The following is a 26,922-nucleotide window of genomic DNA, read 5'->3' on the forward strand; positions in this document are numbered from 1 at the left end:
CTGGAGATAAAGCAAATTTTAAACGTTATTTAAAGTCTATACAAATAGAACAGAAACTGAGTGTAAAGGCCCATTCCGTGTACCAAGTATTGGCAGCATATAACGGGGACCTTAGATTTGAATCAGGAAACAGAATCTTCTAATCCTATTTAAACTTCAAGTTTATTAACTAGTTATTTTATTCAACTCTCAACTAGTTTACTCAACTCTGTTCCTGGATAAATGCTTCCATTTCACCATGGCTTTCCTTGAAAAGAAATAACATTCTAGCATTTCCTTTTACAGACTAATTTCTCTACCCTTAGGCTGTTTGAGTTTTAAAAAAAAAAAAAAAATCATCCTCTAAAGCCAGTGATACACAAATCATAACTAACATGGGGACCAGAGAGTAAAATAGTTGAAGTGCTTTTACAAGAGACATTGAAGATCAAGATAAGAGAAAATTACAGAAAAATTACTATTCTTTATATCAGTAACCCTGTATTTCTGCCTCTTGAGTCTTAAACAAGAATTATACAGATTTAAAACTGTGGGGTTTCTAGTTTCTTGCAAAGGAACTATTTGAGCCATCTATCTATCTAAAAATAAATTCTCGAAGTCCAAACTAAGCATATCTTACAGTTGAAAATTTTTGTGGGTGTAAACTCAACTATCTTTAACTTGCACTTATATCAAAGCCACCATCTTATTTTTAATTTTGCAGTGCTTTTTTAAAAATTGGTAGGTTTAGTCTTGTTATGTTTTTTGCTTTATGACCTTTAACAAATGTTTTTATGCTTTGAATGAGAAAACACATGTATTTTCTCCTCTGTTTACTTATCTGGAAATTTCTGCTTCTTTAATATCTCCTTCTTTTCCTTTGAAGCAAAGTCCATATTTTAAAAAAATAACAGATTATTTGATGGATATGGCAATAGACTATATGTTAATAACAGTACATCAGTTATTTAAATCAAATAGAATATATGACCCATCCCTTTAGTCAGATTTTAACTCTTAGGTTGTTTTTTTAATGTTTAAATAAAGGGTGTATTGCCATTTATTAGTGTATATTATCTCTACATGCAGTTAGTATTATTATCAAATCAGAAGAAGGAGACTTTCTTGTTGTGGACTGTTTCCTGTAACAAATATGTCATAGTGATATGTCCTCCTGCTTGGTTCCTGTCACATTCCCGTTTAGTTGTAATGTTTTCCAGTTTTTGAGATTCTTATCTGCTTTCAGGTCCTTTTCGTGTAAAATAAACTGTGTAATTGTTATACAGTGACCAAGAGGAATAGCTCCAGGGAAAGTAGTAACTGAAGACGGAAGCTCCAGGGTGATGTAATGGCTCTGACAGTGTGTGTGTGCTCAGTCGCTCAGTCGTGTCCGGCTCCTTGTGACCCCGTGGACTGTGGCCACCAGGCTCCTCTGTCCGTGGGATTCTCCAGTCAAGAATACTGGAGTGGGGCCCTCCTCCAGGGGATTTTCCCAATCCAGGGATCAAACCCAGGTCTCTCACAATGCAGGCAGATTCTCTTCCATCTGAGCCACCAGAGAAGCCCCACTGGGGTAAGTAGCCTATCCCTTCTCCAGGGGGAACTTCCTGACCCAGAAATCAAACTGGGGTCTCCTGCATTGCAGGTGGATTCTTTACCAGCTTAACTACCTGGGAAGCCAGCAACCATAAGTGATGCAACCTAAAGAAAATCTTTCGTTAGCTCTACAAAGGGGCATTAAAGAAGAGAAAATATTCTTTTCCCTGGAGAGCTTATATCCTTGATGAATGGATCCAACATATATACATGAAGTGACTACAATTTATTCCTTCCTCTGTGTGACATATGAGTTAGTTTACTTAAAAAAAAACTGGAGTAGAGAGTGCTAAATGCATACCAAATAATGGAATGTTCAGATGATTAAAATGTGAAAGTGAAGTCGCTCAGTCATGTCCTACTCTTTGTGACCCCATGGACTGTATCCTACCAGACTTCTCCATCCATGGGATTTTCCAGGCAAGATACTGGAGTGGGTTGCCATTTCCTTCTCCAGGAGATCTTCCTGCCCCAGGGGTTGAACCCGGGTCTCCCGAATTGTAGGTAGATGCTTTACCATCTGAGCCACCAGGAAAGTCTGATTAAAATGTAATCAAGCATAATTCTCTGAATATGTTGATAGGCATATTGATTGAATCAGTTTGTTTCAGGTTTATGTGTAATTGCCGAGTGCAGTAGAGAAATTGAACTGGACAACTCTACTTTAAAGACACCTTTGAAATGGATGGAAAGCATTCAACTATGAAAATGAGCTGAAAAAGGAAGAAAACCTTTCCTTCCTAAAGCGAAATCTCATTGCAGGATCCTATATCTATATAGTATTTGTCCTTTCTATAAGCAAAATAGATAAATGGGGAACTTCTTAGGCAGTTTCTTAAAATTTCAAGTGTAATTTGAGTCCTCTCCTCTCATCTTCTGATACTTTATTTTATAGTTCTTTTGAATAAATTGATAATCTAAGAGAATCTGATAAGACTTACAAGTGTGTTTTAGGATAGGGATCAGCAAACTGTGGCCCATGGGTCAACTCCAGCTTGCTGCCTTGATTTTAGAAATTAAATTTTATTGGAACAAAGCCCTGCTCATTCATTTACATGTCTTCTGGGCTGTGGAGTTAAGCAAACTGGGCAGACTCTGCATGGCCTAGAAAGCTAAAAATGTTTGCAATCTGGCCCTTTATGACTCCTGTTAAGGGTCTTTAAATAAAGAATACCTTTTTCAGTATAAATGAGATGATATTGAAGAGATTGATTTCTGCTTTAATATTATTAGAAAATTTGCTGTACACCTAAGTACTCATTGAATGAATGTTGATCAGATAATTTAAGGAATTATATATGCTTATATATAGTAAAACTGGTTCTTTTTTTATAGTCAGAGTCAATTGATTCCTTCAGTTCTGCATACATGATGATTTGTAAATTAGAGATTTCACGTGTTGCTTCTACTTTCACATGAAATTGCTTTATAAAACATAAAACTCTTTGAAGCAGTATATATAAGCTATACCTACACAGTGCTTTGCCTAAAACATACACCCTGATTTTCAAGTGCAAAACTAGCATATTTATATAATTTGTAATTATTCTTTGCTAAGCAACAGAGCCAAAATTTTCTTACATACATATTAGCAACCTAACTTAAGATTCATGAAAGAAGTCTTTATGCATTTATTGTTGCTTTTGCCAACAGCATAACATAGGCCTGGGTTTATTTGTTAAATTATAAAGCCTGCTCATTGGTTCCTTGGTCCAGAGTCCCAGTAATCTTTATAAGTATCATCATGCCTTACATTCATGTCTTTTCTAAAACCCAGAAGCACTTCACCCACAAACCTCATTCATGTTCATAGTCCCCCAGAGGATGGGGCAGGCACTGTATACCTAATGATAGGTAGAAAAATACCTAACGATACCTAACACACACAAAGTCATTCATTTCCCCTTTCTCTCTGCATATGAAAAATAGAGCTATTTTTTGTTTTATTCATTAATGTTTACTCTTTAGTATAATTATTTTTGCCCCTTTGTTTCCATTCCAAAAAATATCTTGCTCCTTCTCGTGCGAAGCAAGCAGTCTTCTAAAGCATGTCACTCCTGTTAGTTTGGCATCTTTACTTTGCCACTAGAGTGGCAAACCATCTGGGCTATGGATGGTCACCGTCAACACCATCAATTTGATTTGGCTTCTTCAGTGTTTAAAACTCTGTATTAGTTCCTGTTGCCTTTATAATAGCGCTTCAGGAAGGCACACGTGGTCTTCTGTGATCTGCCCCCAGTTCATCTCCAGTTTTGCCAGCCCCATCCTTGTCCAGTCTTAATTTTAGGATGGCCTGGTGTGCTGCGATTCATGGGGTCGCAAAGAGTCGGACCCGACTGAGCGACTGAACTGAACTGAACTGAATTCTATTAAATATGGGAGCACGTAGTTGTCCGAACAGTGGTGTTTCATCATCTTTCTCCTTTGACCCTTTGGACTGCAGGTCTGTCTGCCTCTACTGCCCTCATCCTTCAGCTTCCCCATCACCACCTCTAAGAAGCCTCCCTGAAACTCCCTCCTTTCAAGCTGGGTTGAATGGCCTCCTTCTGGACCTCCATAGTTCTGTGTGGATATGTATTTAGTAGTGTACTCTGTAGAAATTATTTTTCATTTTTTATCTTTCTTACTAGATTGTAAGTGCTGGGAAGGCAGGGCCACATCTAAATCAACTCTTTGTCCCTAGCACACACACAGTATTCCAGGCCTGGTAGCTAAGATACTAATAAATCTCACCCCCAAATACTGATGCTCTCTCTTCCCTCCTTACCCAATTTAGATTTCAAGGTTCATCATAATTAGGTTCTTGCAAACTACTTACCCCCTTTTTCCTCCCATCTCCCCTCCCCCCCGCCCCACCCCCGTCGTCTACTTCTCTTGTGTCTCTCAAGGTCTGAGCCTTGGTGAGTCTACTTATCCATCTACTTTGTATCTGCACACAAGCATCTCAACATGGCTGAAAGAACTAACTTCTTGTTTTAAATGTACAGTCCGTGCATTCACATGGTCCCTAAACACGGTGGCAGTCCTATTGCACGTCTCTAAATTCTCACTTTTTCACTCTCCAGAACTGTTTTAGATCTTTTTGTCTCACTTCTAAATTCTAAATCCATCATACTTCATTGAACTCAGAGGGTTAATTTAAAAAGTCATCTTCTTACCACCAAAACTACCGTCCTTCCCCAACTGGACTCAAACTCTGAATGTCATTGGGTTACAAGTTTTAGTTCCTCTTCTACTGCTGTGACTCTCAACCCCATTATCCTTCTCAAGGGCTCTTTTTTCTGCAATTACTTCCTCACTTCCTATCACCCTACCGGCATCCTCTGACACCTCCTATCCCAAAAAATAAAAGTAAAATCCTCCTTTTGTCTCATATTCCTTCACTTACTGCCCCATTTCTCTGTTCTGCTTCACAGCAGACTTTTTTTTCCTTTTAACTTTTTAATCAGACATGATAAATTCAAATCACAGAAGAGATGCAGAAATACTACCAAGAAGAGCCCTGTAGCCCTCACTCAGTTACCCAAATGATAATATCTTATATTTGCCCTATCCTTTTCTCTCTCTTCATATTTTCCTTGCTATTATTTTTACAGTTTCTAAATGGTGATTTTCTAATTTCCTTATTCCTTCTCCATTTTTTAAATGCCATTCTATTGTTAAAGGAGGAGCTTTTTCATTTTTCCCACAGTTATTTATTGATTTGCCTATTTAATATATTCAGTAAATTTTATTTTATTGTTCAGATTGTCTCAGATTTGGCCAATGGGAATCTTTTCAAGCTGGGTCCCCTATCATTTTGTCATGCCCCCATTCTGTAAGCATTTCCATTCTGGTATAACATTAGATATTCCAAGCTTATCTTGTTCCTTTCCTCCTCCATCCTTTGAATCAACCATTTCTCTAGTGAGCCTTAAAGTGAAGAATGGTAGATAGAAAGTAAGATCTGGACCCTCAGTGTGCTACTGGGGTGTCATTGCTTCTAGGTGCCCTTAGCAGACAGAACTGATAGTAGCTTAAATTTCACCACTTCAGAGAAGCTTTTCCTGAGTACTCCATCTCTGTGTGGCTGTACGTGCTCCATCCTGGCATTCTGTTTGAACTTCCTGCATGACACTTAGCACTCACTGTTGGGTGGGTGGTTGGCTTCTTTATTGTCTTCCTCCCTGACTAGAAGATGCGTATTGTGAGAACAAGGACCTTAGCTATCTTTCCATCCTCAGCACTTAGCTGAAAGTCTGATGCCCAGTAGGCATTCCATGTGTTGACGCATGGATAGATGAATGGATGACTCCCTTGTCTTACAGCAGTTTCACCTGTGTAAAAGCTTCATCTTCTCTAGTCGTGAAGACTAGGAATCTTTAGAGGGGCTCTTAGGTTTCATGAACTCTCAGAAATTAGAGACTGGAAGAAACTTTCCTTCTTCATATTCTTGATGTAAATAGTAAAGATTTATCATCATTGTTAAGGAGCTTAATTCTCACCACCCTTGTATATTTGTTGTACATACTGGCTCTAATGTAGATTTCATAAAAACTATTTTTATAAGCCCTAACTTTAAGTATCTTTAAGATATTTATAATCATACTGTCCCTCAACCCTCCTCTTTTTTTTTTAACCCTCCTCTTAAGTAACTTAAGCCTTTTCTATGTAAGACTTACTCATGAAGATGAAGAAACCTATACTTTGTTATTCTTGAAATGTATTAAGTCCATGCTTTACTAGAATTTTTGCTTTTCTCTACTTCCTCACTCCCCACTCAGTGACTTTTTTAATATTACCACTTTGGTGGGGTTTTTAAATGTATAATATAATAATTTTGAAACATCAGAAGATTTTACACTAAAGAAAAGTTTAAGTTTTTCTTTCTTTAAGCAAGGGAATTTAAAAAATCATATCAGATAGGTTCTTACTAAGATATTACTTATATCCTAATGAATTTTATTATAGCATGTCCCATATATATATTTTTTGTGTGGGCTTTTTTCCCACTGTAATTTTTTAAAACTAAACTTTATGTTAGGATGTGTGCTGTGTGCTAAGTCACTACAGTCATGTCTGACTCTTTGTGCCCACCAGGCTCCTCTGTCCATGGGATTCTCCAGGCAAGAATACTGGAGTGGCTTGCCATGCCCTTCTCCAGGGGATCTTCCCCATCCAGAGATTGAACCTGGGTCTACTGCATTGCAGGCAGATTCTTTACCATCTGGTAAACCAGGATAGTGTAGATTTATACAAAAGTAGGCAGTATAGCACAGAGAATTATCATATTCCCCATACTCAGTGTCTCCTAATATTCATGTCTTACATTAATATGTTATATTTATATAATTAATGAATCAATATGGATATATTATTATTGAAAAAATCCATAGTTTATGCAGATTTCCTTAGTTTTCAGCTGAGATCTTTTTTGTATTCTAGGATCTCACTCAGGATACCACGTTACATTTAGTTTCATATCTCCTTAGGTTTCTCTTGGCTACAGTAGTTTTTCAGACTTATTTTTGAAGACCTTGACAGTTTTGAAAAGTACTGGCTTTTTGCAGAAAGTTTCTCATTTGGAATCTGCTATTTTTCATGATTAGACTGAGGTATGGGACTTGAGAGGAAAGTCACAGAGGTAAAATGTCATTTTTACTACATGATTTCAAGAATATATTATCAACATGATTTACACTGTTAATGTTGACCTTGATTTTTTGGTTAAAGTAGTCTTTGACACTACCTCACTAAAAAAAGTTACTTTTTTAGCCCCTTATTTCCACAATGTAGTCTTTGGAAGGAAAGTCACTATTTGTAGCCCAAGATTAAGAAGTAGGGGGTTATGCCCTATCTCCTTGAGGACAGAGTATCTGAATAAATGTTTGAAGCTCTTCTGCACAGATTTGTCTACTTACCCCTATTTATTTATATCAGAAAAACTCATGAATGTCTACTTTGTAGTTCAGATTATAATTTAATACTACTTGTTTTGTTGCTCAGGTTATTTTTTACAGCTTTAGTCATTGGGAGCTCCTTCAGTTTACTCCTGTGTCTCCTTAATGTATCTTCATCATTGTGGATTTTTTTTTTTTTTTGCTTTATCTTTTTTGAGTACATCATTCTAACTCTACAACATACTCCAGGCTTATCTTGTACATATCTTGCCCCATTACTAAAATAAGTATTTTCTGTTTTGTGTTTTTTTTTAACTCAACTGGATTCTATGATAGTATTTGCTTTTGGTTTTTAATTCTAAATTAGCATGAGATAATTGTAACAATTATATTTTTATCAAAATATCATGAGTGGTCCGTTTCCTTTGTGAATTTCCAACTAGCCTGAATTTTTTTTCATTAAAGATATAATTGGTTTTAGTTGAAACCAAGATTCCTATCAAGTGATTAAAATGGTCCTCCATTGTTTACCTGACATTTATCATATTTTCAGAACTGAACTGATTTCACACAAGTGGATTTTTTACATGCTTAAAGCTTAGACTTTTCATTTGCTCTTTAATTCCTTCAAGGAACATATTTTAAATACCCAACAAACACTAGGCACAGTGCTGGGTGCTCAGAATAGCAAGACAAGACACAGCTTCATTTTTTTTTCTTTTAATTTTTAAAAACATTTTTGGCTACCCTGGGTCTTTGTTGCTGCACTCGGGCTTTCTCTAGCTGTGGCAAGCAGGGGCTGCTCTCTTGTTGTGGAACATGGACTCTGGGTGCAGGGGCTTCAGTAGTGGCACATGAGCGCAGTGGTTGTAGCGCACAGGCTTATTAGTTGCTCTGCAGCATGTGAAATCTTCCTGGGACCAGGGATTGAACCCATATACCCTACATTGGCAGGCAGATCCTTAACCACTGGACCACCAGGGAAGTTCAACTTTGTTTCTTGAGTAGTCCATGATCTGCTGGGGAACATAGTTTGTTGTTGTTGAGTTGCTATATTGTGTCCAACTCTTTGCAACCCCATGAACTGTAGCTTGCCAGGCTCTTCTGTTTATGGGATTCTCCAGGCAAGAATACTGGAATGGGTTGTCATTTCCTTCTCCAGGGGGTTCTTCCTGACCCAGAGATCAAACCTGCTGAGCCACCAGGGAAGCCCAGGGTTATAGTCACACTTCAGCATAAGTGATATAATAAGATTAAGCTCAAGGTGAAGTAGAAACCAACAGAAGAGATCAAGGATAATTTCTTGACATTTTAAAGGATAAATATTAATTAGCCAGATGAAGTAGGAAAGCATGAGTCAGGCAAGGAGGTTAAAGGAGATGAGCAAGGATGGTTTAAGAAAATGAGCAGCATGTAACTGAAAGAGTAGTACTTTCTGAAATGCTACAAGGAACTGACTGTGACTGAACCGTAAAATAAGATGGAGGCAGTGATGCAAGTTGAAAAGTAGGTCTCGGATTTATGATGGCATAAAGGGTCTCGTGTGCCATGTTTACCTGTTACATCTGAGGGGCACTGTTGTGGGGTTTTCAGGCATGGGAGCGAGCAGTCTCTTTGACTTGTGGACAGTGAACTAGAGTAGCCAAGAAACAAGGTGAGGAATCCATTTCAGTAGAGGTGAAGAGAGTGGTAATAGTGACTGAGTGGAGTGGATAGATTGGAGAGATGTAAAGGAAGTAAAACCAACACACCTTATCAACATATGGGTGTGGGGTTAAAAGAAAGTAGGTAATGTTTGAAGTAATAAATAAAACAGACCTTACCTGCATGTACCTGACAAGATAGGCACATACAAAACTAAGCATAATATAATTAAAACCACAACTTATATCCCTTACTGAACAGATGTTTGTGTGTCCTTTCCAAGTATTTTGGAAGTATTACTGTAGATTAGTGGTCCAGTGATGATCCCTGTAAAGGAACAGTACATATAAGGATTAAGTATACTGAATAGTCTGGTGTGTCACTCTCGAGTTCTCAAAAATAGAACCAAATGGACTGAAAGGAAATCAAAACCAGATGTATGAACACTTTTCAAATTAGTTTTCCTCTAGTGTAGTCCTTATACCTCGTATACCACAGCCAGCTTGAGCTCTATTGCCAATGGGTCTAAAAATGTTTTTTTTAATGTTCCTTGCAGAGTTTAGTTGATACTGTCTCTTATCTCGGATAGAAATCATAGTGATACATTTACACAGTGCATCGGTGTCACCAACTCTTCCCACTGTGCAAATAGCCCAATAAATGTAAGTTTGGCACTTGGAAAACCACAGGTATTTTTGGCCTGCTTACATGTCATTTTACAGAAATATTTTGGCTTACTACATGTCACTGTAATATTAATTAGAGTTTTTCTTTATATTAATGATTGGTGCCTCTAAAAGTTCCCAGTGAGCATAACTGAACCTGTCCAGTAATCTCATGAAATATCTCAATATTTCCATACCACTACTGGAAAGTGATAGCTCATTTTGGCAGATGGGAAGATTGAAATAGTGACTTAGATGTATCACCTCAAGCCTCCTTATCTGATGTCTTCCCTATATATGCTGTTTCCAAAATAACATGGTTTGAAATAAAACGAGAAGCATATTCAAATGTCAGATAACAACTTTATGTAATCGCTTAGTCATAAAGGCAGTTCCAGAAGGAGGTAGAAGACAACCAAAACAGAATATTGTAGTTTTTATAAAATGAGAGGTAAAGAAAGAACTGGGAAACAGTCCAGAAGGCTCCTAGACAGTAACAGCCTCTCCTAATTGGAGTAAATCAGTAAGCTAGTAATCATTAGGTTTACTAATATCCACTGAAATACAGAATAAAATAAGAAACACAGTTCATGCCTTGGCTTGATAAGTGCTAGAAAAACAGGATTTGCCTGCAGTTGTTTGTTATAGCTTTGTACTTTCTTCATAATCAGAAGAAACTTCTGGATAGGCTATATACACATGGTTTCTAGCTTTTCTGACAGATTCGTAGGGTCACCTGATTCATTCTTTCTCCTAACAATTCATAAGAAAATAGTATCTTTTAATAAGGAAGTTGTAATAGTATTTTTTAATGAGTTGATACATGATTTATTAAATCTCCTAATTAATTTATTCATGTCAGAAATTTAAGTATAAGTCATTTTTAACCTTAAGAACTGTTCGATACAAGCTCCTGATCAACATTTTTAAAACCACTGTTACAGACTACTCAGATGTTACTAAGTTGTAGAATCTTCTTTGCTTTTTATATACTCAAGTCCAAACTCTTAAACATTTTTTAGTAAGGAAGGTCCCGAAAATGACACCATGCTCTATTTTTTCGTGTCTTCTAGGAAATGCCTTATGCCCAAATTGAAAACTAATGCATCGTCTTTATGTTGTGGCTATGGTCCTTATGAAATCTAACTACCAGAAATCTCTCTTCCACATCCAACCCATGCCTTTCTTTACTAAGTGACACATTAAAGTTGTCAAATTCAGTTTTTAATACCTAATTTAGATTATGGATCTGTAGAAGTAGTGTGAGGAAATTATAAAGCTATGCTATCTAATATCACTAGGCATTAGCTATGTATGGCTATTTAAATCAGAATGTAATTTAAATGTAATTTAAAACCCAGTTCTTCTGTTGCACTTGCCATATTTAAAGTGTTGCAGAGGGAACTCAGCCCAGTGCTCTGTGATGACCTAAGGAGTAGGGTGGACGGAGTAGGACGGAGGCTCACAAGGGAAGGAGCATATGTGTACATACAGCCAACTCACACAGTGTTGTTGTGCAGCAGAGAGTAACACAGCATTGTGAGGCAGTTATATTCCCATTACGAAGATATGCTAAATGAAGTGCTCAGTAGCCGTATAAAGCTAGTGGTTACCATATTGGACAGCACAGATGTAGAACAATGCAGAGTTTAATTAGACAAAATAGTCAAGAAAGTATTGATACAAAAGGTACTTCAGTTGATAGTGACTTACACATTTATATATAAAAATGCCTTTATAATGGCTTCTCAGGAGGGAAGACAATCAAACTGTTTATAAAGAGAACCTAAAATTTAATTTTATTTTGCAAAACAAGTGACTAAAGTTTTATAAATCCCACTTTCTATCCTCAAATCCTACCCTCAAAGATTTACAAATGCAGAACTTCTGAAGGCTGCATGTGCAGAACTGTATGTAGAGCTAGTTCAGGATTCCCAGAATTTCTCCAGTCCATCTTATACAGTTCTTCCCTTCTGCACATTTGCTCACTAGCTTCTACACAAAGTGTTGACTTAAATGTATATCTTTATATATATATTTTAACTTCTGTCTAATCTTCTGACTTAGGTCCTTGGTAGACAAAGACTAATATATAGCCATATCTGTGTATCATCTTGAAGTAATGTCTTTAAACGCCACTTATACACCCCATATTTTTCTACTTTGTATAAGAAAGTGATCATTCTTAAGGAAATAGGGTCACCCATCTCTTAGTAAAAATGATAAAATATTTTTCCACCCTCAGTTTTTTCAAAAGCAGACCCTTCTGATAAATTCTATTTGGTAATGCTTGAGTCCAGGCTAAGCCTGGGAAAGGTTAGAGTAAATCTGGAACATCTTGTTCCAGGAACTGTTGGGAGCATAGTCAAAGGGCATAAATGCCAGCCTGAAAGAGGTTCTCCCTGGCCAGACCTGGGGGAAATTAAGTATATTAATGAGTTACAAATCATTTTTAAAAATAGCAATCTATTTTTAGTTCATACTGATGGTGGGTGGATGGATATGAAAGAAAGGAAGACTCTTCTTTATACTATAGTGCTGACTGATAAATTTGGATTGCATGGTGAAGTTGGAAAATCACTGTTTTGCAATCATCATAACAAAGATTGGTTTTAGGAAAGAATCATCTGTAGATGCTGAATATAAACTTGAAGTTTTGACAAGAAACAGGATGTTTTGTTGTTCAGTCACTCAGTCATGTCCCAACCCCATGGACTGCAACACGCCAGGCTTCCCTGTCCTTCACTGTCTTCCAGAGCTTGCTCAAACTTATTTCCATTGGGTAGATGATGCCATCCAACCATTTCATCCTCCGTCACCCCTTCTCCTCCTGCCCTTAATCTTTCCCAGCATCAGAGTCTTTCAGTGAGTCGGCTCTTCGTGTCAGTTGGCCAGAGTATTAGAGCTTCAGCTCAGCATCAGTCCTTCCAGTGAATATTCAGGGTTGATTTCCTTTAGGATTGACTGGTTTGATCTCCTTGCTGTCCAGATGACTCTCCAGAGTCTTCTCCAGCACCACAGTTCAAAAGCATCAATTTTTCAGCACTCAGTCTTCTATATGGTCCAACTCTCACATCCATACATGACTATTGGAAAAACATAGCTTTAACTATACGGACCTTTATCAGGAAAGTGATGTCTCTGCTTTTTAATACACCGTCTAAGTTTGTCATAGCTTTTCTTCCAAGGAGCAAGCATTTTTTAATTTCATGTCTGCATTCACCGATTGGAGTGATTTTGGAGCCCAAGAAAATAAAGTCTCTCACTGTTTCCATTTTTTCCCCATCTATTTGCCATGAAGTGATGGGACCGGATGCCATGATCTTAGTTTTTTGAATGTTAAGTTTTAAGCCAGATTTTTCACTCCTCTTTCACCTCCATCAAGAGGCTCTTATGTACCTCTTCGCTTTCTGCCATAAGGTGGTGTCATTACATAGTCTTAATTGTCTCATCACTTCTTAGTTACAGGAGGAAAATAACTATAAAAATGGAAAAAACAGAGGCAGATGGGCCTCTAAATGTGATAACCTTGAGATACATTCAGTATCAACATACATTCAACATTATGTCGTATTTGCATATAAGAGGGAGATATAATCTGAATTTAATCAGAGAACATCAGGCAAAATCAAAATGGAAAACATTCTATTAAAAAGAGGGGGCTGTGTTCTTAAAAATATCAGTGTCATTGAAGAGTAGGGAGAAGAAGGCAAGGGGGAAAGCTAATGAACTATCCCAGATTAGTGGAAATTAAAGAGACATGACATCTTAATGCCAATCTTCAATATAGGACTAGATATCTGGACTAGAACTGAAAAAAATGATAAAAAGGACGTAAGTGGTACAGTTGTGAAGATCGAAAGTGGATGGTAGATCAGATAAAAAGTATTATATTGATGTTAAATTTCCTAAATTTGGTAACTATACTGTGGATATCTTGGTTCTTAGGAAATACACAGTGATTTCCTAAGGGTAAAGGGACATGAAGTCTGTAATTTGATCTCAAATGGTTCAAGAAAATAATTGTGCTTGTACAGAGAGAATACAATGTCAAATAAAGGCTACAAAGGAGTTCTCTTTGCAACTTTCCTATAAATTTGAAATAATTTCAAATTCAAGATTTTTAAATTCTTTTCAATGTTCTCTAGCCCTTTCTAAGGCACAAAATGACGTGATGATAATGAAGATGCAATCAGAGAGACTTTCAAAAGAGTATGACCGGCTCCTGAGAGAACACTCAGGACTTCAGGTGGGTGACATCCACTTTATGAGCCTCAGCTTTTAAAAAATAATTACTTAAGTCAATTATTTGGGCTGTTCACCTTCCCAAGTCAAGGTGTTCTTAATTCTGACTTTGCTAAATGATTAAGCCAATTTTTACTTGAAGATTTAAGAATGGGACATTGCATCAATATGCAAGATAATAATGACATAGAGATTTACAGCATGCTAACTTAGAGCACTCTTGTTGCAATGATGTTTTAAGCAAAAGAATTGAGCAGCATTGAAAAAAGGTTGGTCCTGAAATAATTTAGTTTTGACATTTTGAATGTTTGCCATATGCATGTCAAAATACAACCAAAAATCAAAGACCTACATCACACTACTCTTCAGTCCTACTGTTTTAAACATCTTAGGACAAACCCTGCAGCATTCACATATATGTTTTTCCTCCAGAGTTGAGTTGAAAGATGGACATAAGGAAAACCTTTTTGTCATTGAAGCCACAAAGTTGGGGCCATGATTTTCTTTCTCTTCCCCTTCAGTTCATCAAGAGCCAGTTCCCTACATTCACCCATGGAATGGGCTTGTCTTCCTTCCCTCTTGGGCTGCCAGGTCATAACCTGAATTGATTTGCCAGCCCACTGGGAAGACCCACCCATTCCAGAGGCAACCCTGGCTTTCCTAGTTCCTCCCAAAGTGGACTGTCTCTGCTCTTCTGCTTTCAGGTTGGGCTTTTCCTTAGAATTTGGCAGTGTTTGTGGCCTTCAATCGAGGCTTTTTAGCAATTACAGCTCTACAGTTATTTCACTGTACAAGAAACCTTAGTCTCATTTCCCTGCTTGTCAGTGGTCATTGTATCTTCAGGATCTAGCAATGTACCTCGTACAAGACAAACAAGCACTCTACTCATAGGCCTTGGAGTCGGACAACTGGAATAACTCTTAACTCTCATGCTGGCTTTGTGATCCCAAGCAGTTTATGTCACCCTGCTGGGGCTCACTTCTCTTCATCTGTAGAATCAGAACAATAATAGCACCTGGCTCACCAGCTTGTTGGAAGGATTAAAGAAAATGTGTAGGCCACTTAGCATTGTACCTGGCCAGTAAACACCCAAGGAATGAGAGCTTTTACCATAATTATCACCATTATCAGTATTAATTCTTCTGTAGAAATTTTACTGAAATAATGAATTACTCTTATCCAGGCACTCTGGCCTTGATTAGAGCCAGTCAAGAGAAGGTCCAAAGCACATTGGCAATCTGTTATTCCCAGCCGAGTTGCATGTTTAACTAACCTGCTTTGACAATAGGACACCCAGAGACAGACAGATTCTTTATGTGCTCCAGACCCAGGACTCCCAAAGCTCACTTCACAGGGTCTGGAGAAACCAGTTCGATTTTCAGCAAGACCGCCCTTTCCCCATCTCTAAAACAGAGTACCTGAAATTGTTGGCTTTATCATGGCATGATGAGATGAGAATTATTCCTTTGCATCCTTCAAGATCCTCCATGGAAAGTGGAGAAGCACTTTAGAAGCCTGTCACCTGAAAAAAGAACTTTTTCACCTTCCCATGTGTGAGGTCAGAGTATAGGCAATGAGGATGAGTACCTTACACCAGTGGACTCTGCCTAGGTGTCAGAAACATTTAGATCCCTAGATGGAGAAGCAGCAGGAAGACTCCATCATTGCTGAATATCCCATTGTGGCAGCATCCAATGATTCTCTTAATCCCTAAAAAATGTATGTTACTGAGATTCACTCAACCCAAAAAAAGCGTTCCCAAAAAATTTCAGCTTAAGGTATACGTTCTTGATAAAAGTGTTCAAAAGCTTTTATGAGAAATCCCCTCCCAAGAAAGTGACTGTTAAATCTGTGTCTTTGAAAAAATGATCTCATCCCAAATATGCCAAGTACCAGGCTGAGAGTTGGGCGTTGATGCATTTAGGCCTTATATCCAGGTTTTTGAAGTATTTAATGGATAGTACTTACTAAGGATGTGCTCTGGACCGAGCACTTAGTTGATGGCTTCATATAACAATCCTCGTACTTTCTGTCCTAGCTTATCAACTAAAATGTACATTATGTAAATGAGGAAAATGAGACCTGTAGATGTTAAATAATGTACCCAAAATCACTAACTGAAAAGTGAAAGCATTCACAACTGGATTCAAAGTCAAGAAATCGTCATCATTAACTGTTACGCTCTTTTACCTGCTGGTCATTGGACTTTGAGTTCTGGGATCTGTTCTCTGGCTTCTGGGCAGATTCAGCCAAAGGGAGGCATGGGTAAAAGACTAAAGGCAGAAAAAGGGGAAAGCCAGGAACTTCCCCTGCTCTCTCAGCTTTGGGCAGCATCTGCCACAGCAGCCTCATCTCTTTCCACAGTCCCAGTTCCCACTGGGGGCTTCCACCTGGTGTCCCTCATTCCTGGAATCTGTAATACTGTCTCCTCCATTGCCCTCCAACCCAAAGAGTGGTTTTCTCCTGTTGCTAATTCCTAAGTTGCCTTGCCATCCTCTTTCAGTGTCTACTCTCTTACCACCTATAAAACCAGTTCCCTGTAACAAATATCTATTTGAAGAAAAAAACTCTTAGCCCCATGGTTAAACAATTCTGTAAACCACTGGTGAATCATTTGACATTCATGCACCTTGGCTTCTTTAATGCTTAGATAAAGATTTTAATATCTCATGAGCATTAAATCCTAAGCAAGAAAGCCCTTCAAATATCTTTAAACAAGATAAACTCTCTACAACTGTTCAGTTCAGTTCAGTTCAGTCGCTTAGTCACGTCCAACTATTTGCGACTTCATGGACTGCAGCACGCCAGGCTTCCCTGTCCATCACCAACTCCCAGAGCTTACTCAAACTCTTGTCCATTGCGTCAGTGATGCCATCCAACCATCTCATCCTATGTCATCCCCTTTTCCTCCCGCCTTCAATCTTGCCGAGCATTAGAGTCTTTTCAGATGAGTTAGTTCTTTGCATCAGGTGCCAAAGTATTGGAGTTTCAGCTTTAGCATCAGCTCTTCTAATGAATATTCAAGACTGATTTCCTTTAAAATGGACTGATTGAATCTCCTTGCAGTCCAAGGGACTCTCAAGAGTCTTCCCCAACACCACAGTTCAAAAGCATCAATTCTTTTGTGCTCAGCTTTCTTTATACTCCAACTCTCACATCCATACATGACTACTGGAAAAGCCGTTGCTTTGACTAGATGGACCTTTGTTGGCAAAGTAATGTCTCTGCTTTTTAATATGCTGTCTAGGTTGGTCATAACTTTTCTTCCAAGGAGCAAGTGTCTTTTAATTTCATGGCTGAAGTCACCATCTGCAGTGATCTTGGAGCCCAAAAAAATAAAGTCTGCCATTGTTTCCCCATCTATTTGCCATGAAGTGATGGGACCAGATGCCGTGATCTGAGTTTTCTGAATGTTGAATTTTAAGCCAACTCTTTTCACTCTCCTCTTTCACTTTCATCAAGAGGCTCTTAGTTCTTCTTCGCTTTCTGCCACAAGGGTGGTGTCATCTGCATATCTGAGGTTATTGATATTTCTCCCAGCAGTCTTGATTCCAGCTTTAGCTTCATCCAGTCCAGTATTTCTCATGATGTACTCTGCATATAAGTTAAATAAGCACAGTGACAATATACACAGCCTTGACGTACTCCTTTCCCGATTTGGAACCAGTCTGTTGTCCATGTCCAGTTCTAACTATTGCTTCTTTACCTGCATATAGATTTCTCAGGAGGCAGGTCAGGTGGTCTGGTATTCCTATCTCTTGAAGAATTTTCCACAGTTTATTGTGATCCACACAGTCAAAGGCTGTGGCATAGTCAATGAAGCAGAAGTAGATGTTTTTCTGGAACTTTCTTGCTTTTTGATGATCCAGTGGATCATCCAATGGATGTTGGCAATTTGATCTCTGGTTCCTCTGCCTTTTCTAAACCCAGCTTGAACATCTGGAAGTTCATGGTTCATGTACTGTTGAAGCCCAGCTTGGAGAATTTTGAGCATTACTTTGCTGGCGTGTGAGATGAGTGCAATTGTGTGGTGGTTTGAACATTCTTTGGCATTGCCTTCCTTTGGGATTGGAATGAAAACTGACCTTTTCCAGTCCTATGGCCACTGCTGAGTTTTCCAAATTTGCTGGCATATTGAATGCAGCACTTTCACAGCGTCATCTTCCAGGATTTGAAATAGCTCAACTGGAATTCCATCACCTCCACTAGCTTTGTTTGTAGTGATGCTTTAAGGCCCACCTGACTTTGCATTCCAGTATGTCTGGCTCTAGGTGGGTGATCACACCATCGTGGTTATCTGGGTCATGAAGATCTTTTTTGTATAGTTCTTCTGTGTATTCTTGCCACCTCTTCTTAATATCTTCTGCTTCTGTTAGGTCAATGCCATTTCTGTCCTTTATTGAGCCCATCTTTGCATGAAATGTTCCCTTGGTATCTCTAATTTTCTTGAAGAGATCTCTAATCTTTCCCATTCTATTGTTTTCCTCTGTTTCTTTGCATTGATCACTGAGGAAGGCTTTCTTATCTCTCCTTGCTATTCTTTGGAATTCTGCATTCAGGTGGGTATATCTTTCCTTTTCTCCTTTGCTTTTCACATCTTTTCTTTTCTCAGCTATTTGTAAGGCCTCTTCAGACAACCATTTTTCATTTTGCATTTCTTTTTCTTGGGGATGGTTTTGATCACAGCCTCTGAGCTATGAACCTCCGTCCATAGTTCTTCAGGCACTGTCTATCAGATCTAATCCCATGATTCTATTTGTCACGTTCACTCAATAATCATTAGAGATTTGATTTAGGTCATACCTGAATGGTCTAGTGGTTTTCCCTACTTTCTTCAATTTCAGTCTGAATTTGGCAATAAGGAGTTTGTGATATGAGCCACAGTCAGCTCCTGGTCTTGTTTTTACTGACTATATAGAGCTTCTCCATCTTTGGCTGCAAAGAATATAATCAATCTGATTTCAGTGTTGACCATCTGATGATGTCCATGTGTAGAGTCTTCTCTTGTGTTGTTGGAAGAGGATGTTTGCTGAGACCAGTGAGTTCTCTTGGCAAAACTCTTAGTCCTTGACCTGCTTCATTTTGTACTCCAAGGCCAAATTTGCCTGTTATTCCAGTTATCTCTTAACTTCCTACTTCTGCATTCCAGTCCCATATTAATGAAAAGGACATCTTTTTTTGGTATTAGTTCTAGAAGGTCTTATAGGTCTTCACAGAACTGTTCAACTTTAGCTTCTTCAGCATTACTGCTCAGGGCATAGACTTGGATTACTGTGATATTGAATGGTTTGCCTTGGATACAAACAGACCATTTTGTCCTTTTTGAGATTGCATCCAAGTACTGCATTTCAGACTCTTTTTGTTGACTATGATGGCTGTTGAAATTAACAAACTAAAATGGACTGGTTGGGTGAATTTAACTCAGATGACCATTATATCTACTACTGTGGGAAAGTTATTTCTTAATTGGCCACATTTTTTTCCCATTCACCTACTTAACCCCTCATTATCCAATATGAGAGCCTGAATAATATTCTGAGATTTAGGTGTCATTATATGAGAACCATTTTCTTAAAAGTCACTCTTAAACTTTGATATTCACTTTCTGAACCCATTTGAGAAGTAAAAGATTGCTCTAGACCAGCCACAGTAAAAAGCTGTGCCAAATTGTCCTTTATGAATTTTACTTCTGTTGTCAGACCAACCTCAATAATTGAATTACATCATAAAGTTCATTGGAAAACAACTTTTCAGTTTTATATACTTGATTTATTTTAAATAAAATAATCTTAAAGGACTGTTAAAATATTAAGGAAACAGGTGGAAGATGGGAAACTGGTTTCTCTATTGTAAACAAATTCCACTTTATATCTTGTAAACCTCTTTGGATTTCCCCATCTGATCCCCTGCCTGTTATAGGCACTAAATAAATATTAGAAAACAGTACCTTCAAAACATGTAGTCTTTGCCTTTCCTTGTTTGCCATGGCTCTCTTCTAGAAAAAAAAAGAAAGCACAGTGTATTCGGGGTCATTGACAGCACAGACTTGTCAGCACTATCCACTTTTAAAGTTTCATTTTGGAAAATTACCCTTCGCTTAAGGGACTCGTCAGGGTAGCAGCTCCATTAAAGCTATGATTTTTATCTAAAGTGGTAAGATATATGTGAACACATAAGAGCTATACCTTGTTATTCAGATGCCTCCTCTAATGCTGTCCTCTGACTCAGCTGCTTTAATTTAATGTTACTGTAGTTGCCCTGAAAGCAAGAATGCTCATCCCAAAAGAAAGCTTGATAGCTTCTCTGTTGCAGCAATAACCACACAACTCCATTGTTTGTTTTATTTTTTCTCAATGTAGAAAATGATCTCTTATGTTAATGTCTATCCCATTTTCCTCCAGTTTTAAATGATGTATTATAGTCATCTTATGATCAGCAAGGAGTGTAATTTGAGAAGCCAGTTCTATTGGCAAATGTCAGAAGAACAGCAACAAAAAAAGCCACCCGTATGGATTTTTTTGTTTCCTTCATTCTTTCTTTGCCAAAAATCTTAATTAGGTTTGCACGAGGGGAATTTTAGAAATTTTGTTCTCCTTCTATAACCTGTGAAATGAAAGCAAAATAGATTAAAGCCAGGGAAAAGATGAACTTAACAAGAGTGTTATTTCTTTTCCTTTTAAACACATTAATACATTTTGTAGTTTTTTAAAATATGAGACTTTGTATTTTCATTTGATTATCCTTATGATTAATAACTATACACAGAAAAGAATGTTTTTTATTTTTTTAATTTATTTTAATTGGAGGCTAGTTACTTTACAGTGTTGTGGTGGTTTTTGCCATACATTGACATGAATCAGCCATGGGTGTACATGTGTCCCCCATCGTGAACCCCCCCACCTCCCTCCCCATCCCATCCCTCAGGGTGTCCCAGCGCACCGGCTTTGAGTGCTCTGTTTCATGCATCGAACTTGGACTGGTCATGTATTTCACATATGGTAACATACATACATGTTTCAATACTATTCTCTCAAGTCATCCCACCCTCACCTTCTCCCACAGAGTCCAAAAGTCTGTTCTTTACATCTGTGTCTCTTTTGCTATCTTGCATCTAAGGTCATTGTTACCATCTTTCTAAATTCCATATATATGCTTTAATATACTATATTGGTGTTTTTCTTTCTGACTTACTTCACTTTGTGTAATAGGCTCCAGTTTCATCCACCTCTTTAGAACTGACTCAAATGCATTCTTTTTTATAGCTGAGTAATATTCCTGTGTTGTATATGTACCACAACTTTCCTATCCATTCGTCTGCCGATGGACATCTAGGTTGCTTCCATGCCATACGACCCAGCAATCCCACTGCTGGGCATACACACTGAGGAAACCAGAACTGAAAGAGAATGTTTTTTAAAAGTCCCTGTCATATTTGTGAATCTCTTTCTCTAACTACCCAAGCCGTGTTTTTTTCTTACAGGATCGTGCAGGGAAAGACAAGAAATGCCTGTGAACCCTGTGGAAGGAGAGTGTGAGTGCACCAGGCCAGGGGGACGTGTCATCACGCCAGCCTCCAGGAAGCTTAAAACTCAGCTCAGAAAACATACTGTGGCCAGCAGTATTTTTTTAATGCCACACACATAGACTTATCAGAATGGCATTATCACAGTATTGATGATGTTTCAGATATATTGTAAAGCCTGTATTCCAGCTCTTAAATAAAATATAAGCATGTTAAACACCTTATTTAGATACTGATAGTAACACTGGTGTATGGTGGCTGAAAGAGTGAAACATGAAAACAGTGACCTTAAGTGCTTTTTTTTAAGCCTGATGGTACTAGTTAACTCTTTTAAGACAGCTGTATTGATAATTATATTTTCAGTATTGTGTTTCTGCACCTGTTAAATTATTTTTGTTGACATTTGTGTTAATACATAATTAGTAGGCATTCTGCTTCTTTAATGTTCATCTGGGAATGGAGTTTACATCTATTTGCATAATTGCCATAGCACTGAACTGAAATTATTTTACAACAATGTGGAATTCTTGAGATAGAAAGTTTATGTATAATGTATCCAAAAAGCAGTGTTTCCCATTGCTGTGAGAGTTGCTAATTATACAGATATTACCTCATATATATACACACTGGTGTCACAGTTTCTCTGAGGTGTTTCTATTTTCTGAAAGCTACATATTAAATACTATTTTCCATTCATATATTCATTTAGTTTCCTTTAGGAGAGGATGATTGTTATATTAATGTGATTTAGGTTGCTCCAGTGTTTAGACTTGAAAGCTATCTTCCTTGTTTCTTAAAGACCTAGATATAAAAGAAAATGAAAAATAATTACTGGACTCTTTACTTCCCTGATGTTTGTTTTATCCTTTGTTATGATCATTTTAGCACCAACTTCATGCATAATTAGTTTTTTTCATTGTAACGTGGCAAGTACATAAGAAATGAGCAAGTACATAAGAATTTTATTTCAGATAAAAGGAGTTACTGCTAGAAAACAGACATGTAGGAGACATTTAACAAAGTAAGAAATGGGAGTTAGGCCATATGGGCTGACAGAACCATAAATAACAAGGCAAGGGAATGCTGACAGAGGAGAGAACTGAACAAGTAGCAACTTAAAAATATCAAAGTGCCAGCCTACCAGAGTGAGATATAGATTGTGTGTATTTATGATCTTGGCCTAGTCAACAAATCAAGTCTAATGACAGAATAACATACAGAAAAATAGAAATTACACAGCTTTAGAACTGACAGAACCAAATAATAATCCTATTCTCACCACTAATTTAGCCATCGGATTTTGCACAGATAAATCAAACTTGCTAGATTTCCATTTCCTTATCTCTGAAATGGGAATCATAACATTTAGATCGGGATTAATATATAAACTGAGATAACACAGTGATTCTCAAAAGTTGTGCAGACTGTACAGGTGCTCTTTGAAGGGCATAAGGATTTGAAAGATTCCCAGAAAGCACTTTATTCAAGTAGTCTTGGTCCTCATCTCAATTGTACAGGTCTGCAAACAGTCCTCAAAAGTGTATGCAGTTTTCCCAAGTTAACATGAGTAGTTAGATCCAGGGCTAGGATTTGAGTCTAGAATTTAGGTGTCCTGGTTCCCGAGATACTATTCCAGTTTTTATACACAAATTAGCTATAATTTGCTAAATAAAATACTGCCATGTACTAACCAAGGATTGGACCATGGAGTCTGGCTCTCGAGTGTGTCTGTTTTACACCACGCTGAAGGCCTCTTGAGCTGTGCTTGTTAATTCTTTTGACTCTCCTTGTCAGTGAGGGTGTTTAGCAAATCCTATTATTATAAATAAACACAGACCTAGTCGAATTGCAAACTAAGTTCCTCCTGTCAGTGATGACTTCCTTATATCTTAGGCTGTATTATAGGTTCAAACAGAAGGGTTACACTTGCCCTTTTCTATCAGTTAAGAGTTTTGTCAGATTCCCTCCCTCCCTGCAAATATACCTTGAAGTCTCAGGTTATAGAAAGTCACACTTAAGAAGCTCTAGCTGAGGGGCTTCCCTGGTGGTCCAGTGGTTCAGACTCTGCACTTCCAGTGCCAAGAGCATGGGTTCGAGCCCTGACTGGGGAACTAATTCCCGCATGCCACTCAGTGTGGCCAGAAAAATAAAATCGTAGCTGAGCATCTAGAATGTGGCTTTAGTCATCTTCATTTGTTGTCTGACTCTATATTGGGCCCCTGCACTGGTAACTAGATTAAGTCTTGATGCCACCAACCTGCCTGGATCTGTAAATTCTCATGCTGCAGTCCCGGTGGGGCTCTGCCGAGAGCCTTGCCTCCTCAGACCACACAGTTCCAGCCTCCTGGATGCACCTGCTCCCGTTACCCTGCTCCACTTCTGTGGCTTGGCCTGGTTCTGCATTCCCATCCGGTTCATTGCCTTCTCTGTCTGTCCCGTCTACGTACCACCAGAGCTGAACGGCCATGCCTGCAACCAACATGTGTTACACCATGTGTTTGAGGACCCATGATGCAATGTGTAAATACAGTGGGCTTTTTATGCCTTGCTTATGTCTAGAATGAGTTATCTGAAGTCCATGAAGCCCTTTTGAATTTCTTTTATTCTTCAGCCTACCCTTCCTAGAGTTCTTGACCCCCACTAATGAGAATTCAATTTTGTTTTTGTTTTAGCATTTCTTAAATCAGTTAACTGGGGCTTCCCAAGCGGCCCAGTGGTAAAGAATCTGCCCGTGATGCAGGAGACATGGGCCGGGAAGATCCCCTGAAGAAGGAAATGGCAACCCACCCCAGTATTCTTGCCTGGAAAATCCCATGGACAGAGGAGCCTGGCAGGCTACAGTCCAAGGGATCACAGAAGAGTCGCACACGACCTAGTGACTAAATAATAACAACTTACTAAGTGCATTTTATTATTTCATAGTTCAGCTCTGGTGGTATGTAGATGGGAGGGACCGCCCATCTCTTTTCTACTCAAAGAGTCTCATCATGCCTGCCATTTACATTTGGATCATGATTTTAAATTACATCCTCTACTTTCTCTGCAGTCCAGCCTTTTATATTTAACTTAACTGTTATTAGTCCATCAGCAGCATGCAGTGTGCCCTCACAATATCTGTGCATTTTACACAGGAAGAATTTACAAGGGAAGTAGACTTCTGGTCTCTCCTTTTTTATCTTTACTGTGACTTTCACCACAAGGAGGACGAAGCACACAAAACACAAGAGCTTTCAGTTACCCCTTGTGTACACACACACACGCAACGTAAGAGCTTGACTTCTGATTGTGACAAAATTGGGAAAGACTAAAGTTCCTACATCACTTCATGGGAAATAGATGGGGAAACTGGAAGCAGTGTCAGACTTTATATTTTGGGGCTCCAGAATCACTGAAGATGGTGATTGCAGCCATGAAATTAAAAGACGATTACTCCTTGGAAGGAAAGTTATGACCAACCTAGATAGCATGTTAAAAAGCAGAGATAAAAAAATAAAAAAAAAAAAAAAAAAAAAAAAAAAAAAAAGCAGAGATATTACTTTGCCAACAAAGGTCCGTCTAGTCAAGGCTATGGTTTTTCCAGTGGTCATGTATGGATGTGAGAGTTGGACTGTGAAGAAAGCTGAGCGCCAAAAAACTGATGCTTTTGAACTGTGGTGTTGGAGAAGACTCTTGAGAGTGCCTGGGACTGCAAGGAGATCCAACCAGTCCATCCTAAAGGAGATCAGTCCTGGGTGTTCATTGGAAGGACTGATGCTGAAGCTGAAACTCCAATACTTTGGCCACCTGATGTGAAGAGTTGACTCATTGGAAAAGCCCCTGATGCTGGGAGGGATTGGGGGCAGGAGGAGAAGGGGACGACAGAGGATGAGATGGCTTGAATGGCATCACCGACTCGATGGACAAGTTTGAGTAAACTCCGGGAGTTGGTGATGGACAGGGAGGCCTGGTGTGCTATGATTCATGGGGTCACAAAGAGTCGGACATGACTGAGCAACTGAACTGAACTGAACTGAACTGAAAGTTCCTACAGGGTTTTTTGTTCTTCGTGGTCACCGGTTTTCTAAATTTGAGCAAAGAACATATTTGAAGTTTTGGCTTTGCTCCCTAAGCCAGATGCCTTCCTGGTCAACCAGGTTTCTCCATACTGTATTATCACTCCTTCAGAAATCTTTGTTCCTCCTGAAGCAACACCCATGGTAAAGAATTTAATTCTCATTCTCAGTGCACTGATGACTTCCTGCCACATCTCAGCCAAGGGCTTCCTGAAATAACACTCTACAAGGATTTACTTCCTGAAAGGTTTTTTTTTTTTTTTTTCCTCTTGAAACAAAACTGACACACAACATAGAAAACAGAGAAAAACACAGTTCGGTTAATGCTCTTACATACAAATATTTACAAAAATTAAATCATACCATACATACTGTTTTGTGACCTGCTTTTATTCCTCCACATCAATACATATTCTTCTACAGCAGGACCTCCAATAGGATGTATAAACATCACCCATCACCTGATGGGTCAGGGTTTTTTCAAGTTACATACAGTCGTACCCATATGCCCCGTTCACTACTAACCACCATTGAGAATTACCCACCCAAGCAACAGGACTGTGCCATAACCACCTGTTATGTGAGGACAGAAAAAGGAGATGAAAGCCACTGTCCTGCGACAACAAGCATGTGATTCATCCTCTGTTGTTGGACATTTAATGAGAAATTTTATAGGCAGAAAATGCTCTACAAGCAGACAAGCATAATTAGTATATGCATAAATCACCTGAAATCAAATCCCACTTTGACTCCTAGTTTCTTCATTTTTAAAGTGAAAGACTACCTCACCACCTGGGGTGGCTCAGGGTAAGAATCTGCCTGCGATGAAGGAGACCACCTCCAATCCAGGAGACACAGGCTGTATTCCTGGGTTGGGGAAAGATTCTGGAGTAGAAAATGGCAAGCTACCCCAGTATTCTTGCCTGGGAAATCCCACGGACAGAGGAGTCTGGCGGGCTACAGTCCATGGAGTCACAGAGTCAGACAGGACTGAGCAACTAAACCACCACCAAGACTCCACCTCAGGGACTTAGAGGATTAGATGAAGTAAAACAACTTTTTCTGGAAGAAAGCGACTCAATATTATACAAAAACTGGTACCCAATGGAACATTGCCTTCGTGAAGAAAAGAAGAAGAGAGAAGGAAGAGAGGAAAAGAAAGAAAGATAGGGGAAAAGAGAGGAAGAAAAGGGAGGGAGAGAGAGAATGGGATGGAAGGAAGGAGAGAATGGGAAGGAAGGAGAGAAAGGAAGAAAGAAAAGGATAATCCGAAAGGAGAATTTATACATGTGCTTTAAAAGTGAACCCCCTAGTTCTACACAAGGAAAATGCACCATAAG

General features: G+C 38.6%; 1 protein-coding gene across 3 annotated transcripts in view; it reads left to right on the plus strand.

Annotated features, from left to right (window-relative positions):
• The window catches only part of LOC122673825 (B-cell receptor-associated protein 29), a 50,230-nt gene extending 26,993 nt beyond the window's left edge, over positions 1–23,237 (plus strand). For all 3 annotated transcript variants that reach the window (XM_043871716.1, XM_043871715.1, XM_043871717.1), the window contains exons 7-8: positions 13,912–14,012; positions 21,489–23,237. In XM_043871716.1, coding sequence (XP_043727651.1) covers positions 13,912–14,012; positions 21,489–21,521 — 134 coding nt within the window. In that variant the 3' untranslated portion in view covers positions 21,522–23,237. The remainder of the gene's footprint in view (positions 1–13,911; positions 14,013–21,488) is intronic.
• Positions 23,238–26,922: the final 3,685 nt, after the last annotated feature.

Source organism: Cervus elaphus, chromosome 18 (genome assembly GCF_910594005.1).
Source record: "Cervus elaphus chromosome 18, mCerEla1.1, whole genome shotgun sequence".
In the NCBI taxonomy this organism is placed as follows: Eukaryota; Metazoa; Chordata; class Mammalia; order Artiodactyla; family Cervidae; genus Cervus; species Cervus elaphus.